Source organism: Dendronephthya gigantea, unplaced genomic scaffold, assembly GCF_004324835.1.
Source record: "Dendronephthya gigantea isolate DGI-Jeju-01 unplaced genomic scaffold, DenGig_1.0 000079F, whole genome shotgun sequence".
In the NCBI taxonomy this organism is placed as follows: Eukaryota; Metazoa; Cnidaria; class Anthozoa; order Malacalcyonacea; family Nephtheidae; genus Dendronephthya; species Dendronephthya gigantea.
The window spans coordinates 69,041-79,829 of NW_021163089.1; the positions used below are offsets into that span (position 1 = coordinate 69,041).

General features: G+C 39.1%; 1 protein-coding gene across 2 annotated transcripts; it reads right to left on the reverse strand.

The window, feature by feature from the left end:
* Window positions 1–69: 69 nt before the first annotated feature.
* Window positions 70–10,519, reverse strand: LOC114532307 (leucine-rich repeat serine/threonine-protein kinase 2-like). 2 transcript variants are annotated; one of them, XM_028553773.1, is made up of 15 exons: window positions 10,438–10,519; window positions 9,575–9,898; window positions 9,355–9,469; window positions 8,785–9,148; window positions 8,046–8,682; window positions 7,733–7,925; window positions 7,451–7,640; window positions 7,166–7,383; window positions 6,438–6,710; window positions 5,203–6,286; window positions 4,924–5,088; window positions 2,701–4,853; window positions 1,821–2,434; window positions 1,362–1,697; window positions 70–1,272 (listed from the first exon to the last, which is right to left on the reverse strand). In XM_028553773.1, the coding sequence occupies exons 2-15, from the start codon at window positions 9,851–9,853 to the stop codon at window positions 226–228; spliced, it is 7,668 nt and encodes a 2,555-aa protein (XP_028409574.1). In that variant the 5' UTR covers window positions 9,854–9,898; window positions 10,438–10,519; the 3' UTR covers window positions 70–225. The 2 variants fall into 2 exon arrangements, with proteins under 2 accessions (XP_028409574.1, XP_028409576.1); XM_028553775.1 differs by having other exon boundaries at window positions 9,575–9,892; window positions 10,438–10,510.
* Window positions 10,520–10,789: the final 270 nt, after the last annotated feature.

The window sequence follows — 10,789 nt, forward strand, 5'->3', positions numbered from 1 at the left end:
AAATATCTACTCATTTTAATGTTCATATACATTTTATAACATTTCTTTTTTAGAAGCATTAATTATAAAAATAATAAAAATGAAAAATAGCAATTTTTGATGATAGAATATGTTGGTTTAAAATTCGATTCCTGCTAATTCTTTACAGACTTTACTTACGATTTCTCAGATAATATTCCTTTGCTAAAAACACCAAGTAACCGCACAAATTTGGTTAAAAAATCCTTACTTTGACTCAGTTCTCCGCAGAGCCTCGGCCGATAAGGCTTCGAAAAACACGAGGACCCCTCCCTGGGGGTTATTTATCTCTGCATCCGGCACATCACTGCTTTTTGTTGTGTCGGAAAGCGGACTCTTAGCTCTTCCAAAAGGTCCTCTCAGACTGCGACCTCCCTTGTCAAATGATTTCACAGGTGTAATTTGTACGTTTGGCGCGGTTTTGATGACGTCACTAGTAAGGCGACATACATGCTTCCCACGAGACTCGCGAGACAAAGCAGTCTCCAACACGTTTCGCCCTGAAACGACCACATAATATTTCTCAGTGCCACACGGACCAGGCCCTGGAACTAGCGTCAAAGTGCGTACGTGATCATCGAAAAGCTTGAATGATGTAATCAATTCCCCGGAATCAGCGTCAACGATCAATAATTTTCCACCACCCATTCCAATCCAGACCGTATCGAGAACAGGTAACACACATATGACTGCAGACTCGAGCAAATCATATTCAGGGCCCAAGAATGATTTACAATCAATTTCAAGTGACTTTTGCCTTGTGTTGACATTCCAAGCGGTAACGATAGAATCACCTTTTGATATGCACCAAATATTTGATTCGCTTAAAACAGTTTGAGAGAAAGGAGCAGATGAAGCATTAAATCTGACAGCGTTCAACTCGTACACTGGTGTTTTCTCGTTGCCTTCTGCGTGAAAGATTTGTAGACATTTTCCTGCTGCAAACCAAAGGTATTCGTCACCAACAGTTGTGACACATGTCACTGGTTCCGAGTGACTGAGCTCAATAGATAAGATGGGTTTAGTTCGGTTTGCGACAAGACAAATCCCGCTAGACATCCCTAAGTAGATGTAAAAGTCGTTTGAACTTAGGGAGAAAACTGGTTCCTCTAATGTAATTCTTGTTTTAAGTTTATACGACTCTGCATCATATATAGCGACAATGTCCTGGTCTCCTCGTAAGCCAATCAAAACATCCGTAGCATTCACGTGCATACAGTTAGCTTGAAGACACAAGGATCGACCATCTTTACACTGAAAAAAAATTATAATTTTACGTTTAAGTAAACTTTACTCAATAATTTGAGTGCTATTTACTCAGGTCTCGGGATTTTTATACTTACGACAATGGAAAATGACTTTTTTAGGCACCAATTCCGCAGTTCATAAACAAATATATGAGTTTCGACTTTGTCATCCACAGCAACCCATAACTCCACAGTAGAATGAACGAAGCACACATGACGAACAGACTGCGGACAAGGCAAGGCTATGATGCCAAGAAATAGCTGGAACGATGTTGAACGGAGTTGCTCTGCAATGTTACTGCAGGGATGTCGCATACTCGGCTCATAAGCAAGGCAACTTTCCATCAGCCACGTTAAGCCCGCAAATCCGATACGAGATCGGGTTATATCCTTATATTCAGGCCATCTGCCATTAATGGTCATATCATTGATCTGCAATAACATCAAACAATTTCACTGCATGTTGATATAGCTTAAATTGTTTAAGTTTAGTTATATAGTAACTCGGACCGAATCACATACGTCAGGTGGAGTATGAGTTCAATTCATATATACCTGGGCTGTTGATGAGCAACTAAAAAATGGTTGTCTGCGAGTAATAAAACCGGACATCAATATTCCCAGGGCAAAGACGTCTACTTTATCATTGTAGCCAGCTCTTTCACGGAATTCCTTCAGCATCTCTGGAGCGTGATACCCGGGAGTCCCCACAAGGTCGTGCAAACCTTCGTTAAATTGAAATGCTGCGGTGCCAAAATCAGTCAACTTAATATTGACGTCAGCCTCCTCTTTGTACGACATTACCAAAACATTCTGAGGTTTTAAATCGCGGTAGATGATGGAGAGTGAATGAAGGTAACTCATTGCATCTGCTATTTGATAAAGCATACGGAATATAACGATACGTTCAATTTGAAACTCTGAATTAAACAATGTGTCCGCAAGGCTGCCTTCCAAAGCAAGCTCAAGCACCAGTCGGAAAGGACGCAAACAAACTCCGATGAGATTGACAAGAAATGGATGCTGTCCTAAACGGCGGAGTATATTTACTTCCTTGCGAACCTCACAGTATCTTGCCATAGCATCTTCTTCGGACGATACTGAAGAGTATTCTTTAATTGCTGCGTCTTTTTGTCGACAACGTCCACTGTAAACTTTTCCAGAAACACCTGGATAATGCAAATAGAAGTTTCCACCAAAAATAATTTGTTTAGAGGCCCTAAGTCCCCTAACTATAATAATTTTGCTCTAAACTGCTACCAGACTGCCAAACAATTAACTTTTGATCCATGTGTGTGTAGTGTCAAGCTAGAAAGCATTTTGACAATAGATTCGCTTTGCAGTATGGCAAAGATCTAGATTTATTACAATTATAGCTTTTTTAATTTTAGCTTGTTACTGTTGTTATCAGTAATTCAAAAAAGACTATATTTACCTGTGCCAACGACATTTGCTTCTGATCTTTCATACTCTATCTCATCCTCCTCTAGCAACAAGTCCGCATCGATATCTTGTAGAACAACATCAGGAGCTACATCTTGGATATTTACTTCATGTTCAGGGCACTTGACAAAATTTCCCATGCTGTATTGCGTCACGCACGAGTCAAACGTCAACATGTGAGGTCTTTGGTTACCATTTTTCTCACACGTGCGACATGGAATAAGCTTTTGGACTGTCGGCTCTGCGCCATATGGTATCTCAAGTCCTGGGTACCATTCCTTAATTAAGGTATCGAGATGGTCAACAACGAAAGTTAAAAGACGTCGGCCGAGAGGATTGGGAGAGGCTGCAATTTCCACTACGATTGAATCCGACAGAGGTCGATACGCTACAGCAAGAAATACTCCGAGATAAGAGAGACATACGCCAGACCGCCAACAATGTATTAACTTTTGTTCTATTAGCCCTGCCACGTCTAGGGGAATGGCAACTAGTTCGTTTATCGCGACATTTTCCTTACATAATGTACATTTTTGTGTTTCAACAACAGTCTCTGTACACACGTCTCCGTTTACTGCTACAAAATCATGTTCACCAACATCTCCTGATTGTTCACCAACATCTCCTGATTGTTCACCAACATCACCTGATTGTTCACCAACATCTCCTGATTGTTCACCAACATCTCCTGATTGTTCACCAACATCTCCTGATTGTCCACCAACATCTCCTGATTGTTCGCCAACATCTCCTGATTGTTCACCAACATCTCCTGATTGTCCACCAACATCTCCTGATTGTTCGCCAACATCTCCTGATTGTTCGCCAACATCTCCTGATTGTTCACCAACATCTCCTGATTGTTCACCAACATCTCCTGATTGTCCACCAACATCTCCTGATTGTTCACCAACATCTCTTGACTGTTCACCAACATCTCCTGATTGTTGAGAATCATCTCCCGGTTGTTTATTTTCACTTTTCGGTAAGTGAACGACATTCACCGACTGTGCACGACTAACCTCCCATTCCTTTCCGCCATTTTCCGATGAATGTATACCGCCATCTGATTGTACACCGACAGCTTCCGATTGCAGACTAAAACTTTCAAATTTTTCACTGACATGATCAGTGGACTGTACCTTAACGCCTGAATCAGTCACGTCACATAGATTTGCAAATACATCGTCTGGGCTTTGGTCGCCATTGTGATTTAGGTTCATTATAGTTCCTTTCAAATTTTGTGCAATCTTTTCAGGGTGATTGGTCACTGCAAGTGGATTGCTAATGTTTGTATTCGATGTACTGGATATAGATTCAGAGTAGACTTCACAGTCAGTATCTGTGGGCTCGTCACTTCTAACCGAAGATGATGTGCTTATACTTTGAGAAACTGAGTTTCTTGAACGTTCATGTTGGGTTTCCATTTTACAAGAAGTTTCCGAAACATGGGAAATTGCTTGATTCTGTGGAAAGTTATAACGATCTTGAGGTGAAGAAATGACGTCTTTTTCACTGAAGGATTCTTGGCTATTATTACTTGATAAGGAGGCGGTTGCTAACGCCACGTTGTCGTCATTCCTTGTTTCTATGAATGGTTCGTTTTCGTTTGATTTTGATGAAGTGATGAAAGAAGGTAAACCTTTAGTCTCCATCCAAGATGAAAGACTACAGACATCGCTACACGAGAGAAAACTCTTATTATCATCGGACTCTAAGGAGTTGACTGTTGGTATCTTCATTCCAACTTTTTCAATCTCCATGGTTTCAGATTTATGATCAATATTATCAATTAAATCACCATCCACGGTTATATCTACTTGATTAATTTTCACTGGCTCGTCTTCAAGAATTTGGTCCGACGTTGTATGCTCCTTGTCAAACCTTGGCTGGTCTTCGTCCCCCGATAGATTTTGTTCGCTTATTTGAGCACCCTTCGTCGAAACAGGTTCTATTGAATTCGAAGCATCTTCGCTCCTCTTCGGCTGATCATCTTTTGTTATTGGAAAGCCATCGGTTGTGTTGGAAACTTCGCTGGAGCTCCAATCACCTTGGTTTGCTCTCGGGAAAACCTCACTCTCTTTTGTTAAACTGCTGTCACTCTTTGAATTCTGTTTATTCACTTCTTCTTTTCCAGACAGCTTCCTATAAATCACAAAACAAATCCTAAATCATTCGCTACACGAATTCAGGCAAATTTTGGGTAAAAAAGTACCTCGAATTCTTGGATTTGTTACTTTTCTCTGATGAATCTGACCCTTGCGTTATTTCTTCACTGGCGGCTGGCGATTTTTGAGGAGAACCATCATAAGAAGCGATACGCAAGTTCATGCCTACACGCTTGACGCTTTCTGTTTTCTTGTCATGGAACGAGTCCGTCCTGCAAAATAATTATGGTTAGTAAAGGCACACTACACAGGAGGGAATAAAGGTTTTTATTGATTTAAACTTTGAACAAAATCAGTAACAACGAAAGCACATGCATGGTTCTCACCTACGACTATAATCCATAGCTGTATCAACTTGATTTATCACAATCCGATCTCCGTCTGTATCATCACGAAGCTCTTCATCGCTGAATATTTTAACACTTGGATTAAGTAACAACGACTGTAAATCATCACCAAGCATTGTTTGATCAGGCATCGATCTGTTATCACAGAAATCACCTTCCTCTCTAAAAAACTCTATTTTCATAGGCTCTTTTTTTGTGCTGTCTTTTTTTAAAGATTTTTTCTTTGAAGACTCTTTCTTGGAAGACTCTTTCTTGGAAGACTCTTTCTTGGAAGACTCTCTTTTTGAAGCGTCTCTTCTCCAAGGGAGTTTTCTCGAAGGAGTTTTTCTCGACGATTTGTTTTTCGCTGTGTTCGATTTGTTTGTCAAAGAATTATCTTTTATACTTTCCTCTGTAGAAGGATCTTCTGTCGTCGGATAATCTCTCTGAGGAGTTTCCTTAATGGAAGGGTCATAGCTCTGGGAAGATCCCCTCAATATCTTCTCCGATCTCTCCGACTTTGTTCTAGTCTCCCACTCAGTGCTGTCCATGAAACATGGAAATGTTTTCGTGCTATCAGTATCAACACGTAAACATGAGCTACAAAAATGACCAAAATATCCGTGTTCCCGGTCCTTGGCTTTCTGATATCGCGTAGCATCGACTGCAATCATTTCTTTTACGTAGAAAAAGAACCGAGACATGAAACGCGGCCAGAATCCGTGAATCCACTGGAAATTGATTTTGTAGATCCGTCTCACGGGGGCATACGGCAGTTTCAGCTTCGTGACAACTTCGGGCTCCTCTTCGGGAAGTTTTGACGGCACGAGAACTCTGGACGCATCAAGAAGGTACGCGATTTGAAATCTAACCAACAATCGTAAGTATTGTTCGTAGAAGTCGAACGGTAGATCATTTCTGAAAAGATATTTCGTTTCTTGCACTTCCAGAACTCCGTCTTTAACTAAATCTGCGTGACCTTTTATCGTAATGACACGAGCCATTAGTGCACATAGCCAGCGGGGTTCAATAAAGTAGAGGTCGCTAAGTCCTTCATTTGGATCGTCGAAGTGCATCACGACACCTTAATACAATATTTAGTTTGGACTCAGTATTGGTGATTGATGAATGTTTGCTTTTAAATTGTTAACAGGCTTGCCAAACTTGCTATAATTTTTCTACCAAGACACCTGAAATATAAAATATGTTATGAGATACAACGTAGCTACTCCTACCTCTTTCTCGCAGGAATATGGTAGCATCCATGACATCCATCGGTTCTTGTATGTCTCTTCGGCTATGCAACGAGTTCTCTTTAACCATTGCATCAAACTCTTCTTTTCTTATTATTGGTAATTCATGCTGTTGCTGTATCTCAGTTTTACGTTTCTCAATACGGTCAATAAGTGAAATGAAACTACTGGGAATGAGTTCACCCATCACACGTGTACGGCCTTTCTTCAAGTTGCCTGCAGTATTGTAAATAATCAGCCGTAATTTGTTGATTTCTGTCGAAGAAAAAGAAGAGCATTTCAACCACTTCTCTTTATACGTGTCTTTATAAATACAGGCTACTGCGCCTAATACGAAGGCACAACCTCACGTTTCCAGTACAACAGTGGTGATGATGGTGTGAAGGTGGCAAAGAAAGAGTGTGTTGGCCACGTGCAAAAAAGGGTCGGTACGGCTCTTCAGAAATTTCGCAAAGAGAATAAAGGCGTGGGTGAAAAGGGTAAGCTAACTGACAAGATGATAGACAAGCTTCAAAACTATTATGGAATAGCAATTAGAAGCAACCCTGGAAACCTGGATGCAATGAAGAAGGCAATATTGGCTAGCTTATTCCACTGTGCCTCATCAGAAAACAACTATCTTCATTTTTCCTCATTTGCGTAACCAGGTATAATCACCATTTATTAATGAATATTGAATAGTGAAAGGTATTTTCATGCAAAACTCTTACCTGAACGCGAACCTCCAAAAGCGCATGAAACGGCACAAATACCATCCGGGTGAATGATTATTTTATTCCTGTATCGGGGTTTATCTACCAACTCCCGAATCATTTGTTCCATCTCTGTTACATACCCGCTATTCAATTTATCTGGTGATATACAATCCAGATGTGTTCCAACAATAATAACAGTGCTGTTGGGTGATCGAACTGCAATGTTATCTAACCTGTGGAAAAGACATGAATTAATATAATACTCTAGAGGTATTGGGCTCCAGGAATCAGTATACTAACCATGGTATCAAACCATTAACACCTTCCTCGCCATCAATCAATCGCCAAACCAAAAGATACAATGACATTGTAGATAAAAAGCATTGATGGGTGACATAATAATCTTCTTGGCCACCAAAATCCCAGACTTTGAATGTGAAGTCTTTTTCGAATGCTCCACGACGTATAACGAGATCAGATACTTCCACACCTAAAGACGTACAGATGGAATTACGTACAACGTCTTTGGTGTTGCATATTTCACAGCATAGGGCATGTGATGATGTTCAATATCATTTCTACCTTGCGTGAGATCATTTTCGTTGAAAGTGAAATCATCTCGAAGTCTGTGAACAAGCGTCGTCTTTCCTTGACCTCCCTTGCCAACCAACATTAGCTTCATGGTGTAGTAAGGTTCACAGTTACGCAATTTTCTACGTAATGTTGCCACTAAATCTTGAGCATTTTGGCGTACATGCTGTGGTGGGTCTGTGATCTGCAAAAATCCGTAACAAGAAGGAGAATGTGAATACTGATATACAGTTTTACATCCGTGTATTAATAAAGCTCAACAGCAAGTACTTGCAGTCCTATCAAAACCAGATAATTACCTTACCTGATCTAAATTCTTAAGGTTGATACTAGTAAGATTCCTCAATTTTCCCATCTCATTTGGCAGAAAACTTATCTCTCGATTATCACTCATATTCAGGCTCCGTAAGGAAAGTATCTCACACACAGACAGCGGTACTCTGGTAAAATTATTCTGACTCAGATTCAATGTCTCTAAACAGGACTTTGCTATACTAGCAGGAAGGTAGCTCAATAAATTGTTACTGATATTCAATGATTTTAGAATTGGTCTCCATTGAGGTACATCAGGTAGTTCTGCTATTCCATTACCAGAAAGATTTAAATCACGTAAACTGACAAGGGAGAATAACAACATTGGTGCCACTTTAAGTCTGTTTTCAGACAAATTTAGACTAACCACCATTTTTAAATCAAGCAAACATTCTGGGAGTGAAGTTAATTTGTTTTTTGAAAGGTTTAGATTTTGCACCCAGGTTTTGATATGAGCCAGCCAGGATTCATCAATTGTAATCAAAGACAGTTTGCTCCAGTTAACTTTTTTCTCTTTGATACGACAGGATGTGTTTATGAGTAAATCTTTTAACACAGTCACTTGGTTTTCTAAACCTGGTAGTTTTATTACAACACTTGTGTAATCTTCAACATTCTTCAAACTTTCCCTGAAAACAACATTGCACAAGAACACTTTAGTCAATGCATGACTACAGGTGTTCACTCACATATTATAAGCAACCATAAAGCTTTTACAGCTTTTACATTACCTGATCAGCTCAACAACAGTTCCAATAGGCACACTTTGGTCAATAAACTGCTGCAACCAGTCATGACATTCCAAACTTTTATCCAACAACATTTCCAGCATGTCCACATCACCTTTTAATGCAGCATAACAAAGCAACAGCAATGCTGAAATTCTATAATAGCCATTTTGCATTGATATGCAGATGCTTTCTTTTATTTTCTTTGCTCCAGCAACAAGCAGCATGCACACAGCTTCAAATTTTCCCCTTCGACATGCCTCAACCAATGCATCGTCAAAACAGGTTGCAGTGATGTCTTTTGGTGAAGTTTCATTAAGCAGAATATTTAGTTCTTGTGGATCATTTCCTGCCTCTCTTATGATTTCTGTTGAAAAATATTAGCTGAGGGTAAATATTGTTTTATTCTTCCTGATGATACATAGTTAATAGACTAACAAACTATCTACCTCAATTATTACGCTATATCAAGTTACAATATGGTAGAGCATGTATAATACAAAATGGAAATGGAAAAATACAAATGTGTTTGTATTTTAAAGCCATGACCATTTTATTTTAAATTTCACTTACCAGCACTCTTCAAACACTTGGCAGATTCTTTCCGTTTATGTTGTATTGCAGTCTGATATGGAGTTTTATTGAAGTCATCCACTGCCTTAATGTTAGCACCATTTTTTAACAAAACCTAAATGATAAAATAATCATCTTGTTACTGGCAATCACTGTTCAATCACATTATTTTGACAGTTTAAAAACATGGGTATTTCACAATGTTTATACAATGGCAAACCTTAATACATTTGACATAATCCATGGATGCAGCAATATGTAATGGTGTGTACTGACCATTGGCTTTTGCATCAACATTACCACCATAGATGAGCAACAGTTGTAAAATATCAGCATGACCTTGACATGCAGCTTCATGTAATGGAGTATAGCCCAAGAAACCAAGGCGTAAATCAAGTGTGTTTGCTATGTCTGAGTTCTTCTGCAATATCTCCCGTACTTTCCGAAGTTGTCCTTTCCCACAAGCATCATGCAAACTCTTATCTTGTCTTGTTGACATTTCTCAGAATTCAACATATAGGCGATTCTCTAACAGCCCCTGTAACAGTGAATACACGACAGAATAAGACCTAACTGCTTCCACACTGCATCAAATATATTTGATCATGTGATAGACCACTCGATCAATCCATACAAGATGCAGCCCAGCAGATTGAGAAATAAATGGGCAAAAACTTACATAAATGTAATTAGTAAATAGTAAAATGTAATTAGTAAATAGTAAAATGATCCTGTAAATTACTAAACGTGATTACCATTAGGGCAATATGCAACAATCAATATGTAACAGTATACTGTGGGCTTTACAGCAGGTATTTTAATACTTTTAATACATTTGTTTCATAGACAGTTCAGGTTTATTATCATATACGTTGATCATTATTTGATATGAAACTGTTTGTCCCTAGGTTTACTGATAATTATATTTATACATTATTTCAAATGACTACAAGAGCGAAGTCTTTCTAAATTCCACACAGTCTGTATAACCTGTAAAACATCATTTTACACCCTACTTCCGATGACATTGACATTTAAATTATATTCATGATATATTTAAACAGCTTTTTTACTTGCACGAACCTTTAACTTGTGTATTTTGTAGAAATTCGGCCACAAAACAACAAAATACTGTTAACGCAAATGCGAAGCGACAAATACTTGGAAACTTATTAACAAGAAAACAGGTTCATTGAGTTAGGTTGACCCCGAGAAATGCACGTGACGTCATGTGATACCCACGATCTCAGACAGGATCGGACAGGTTGTTCAGTGGTGGTTCGAAGACGTTAGACGTATCAATGATACACCAGGTAGTGTGGGGGATTTACTAATACAGAGACAGCAAAACAAAGAGCCAGACTAGGCACTTTAGCCCCTCCAACAATTCTGGTCCAATTCAGAATTTCCTGTTCTATACAGCCAACCTCGTAAC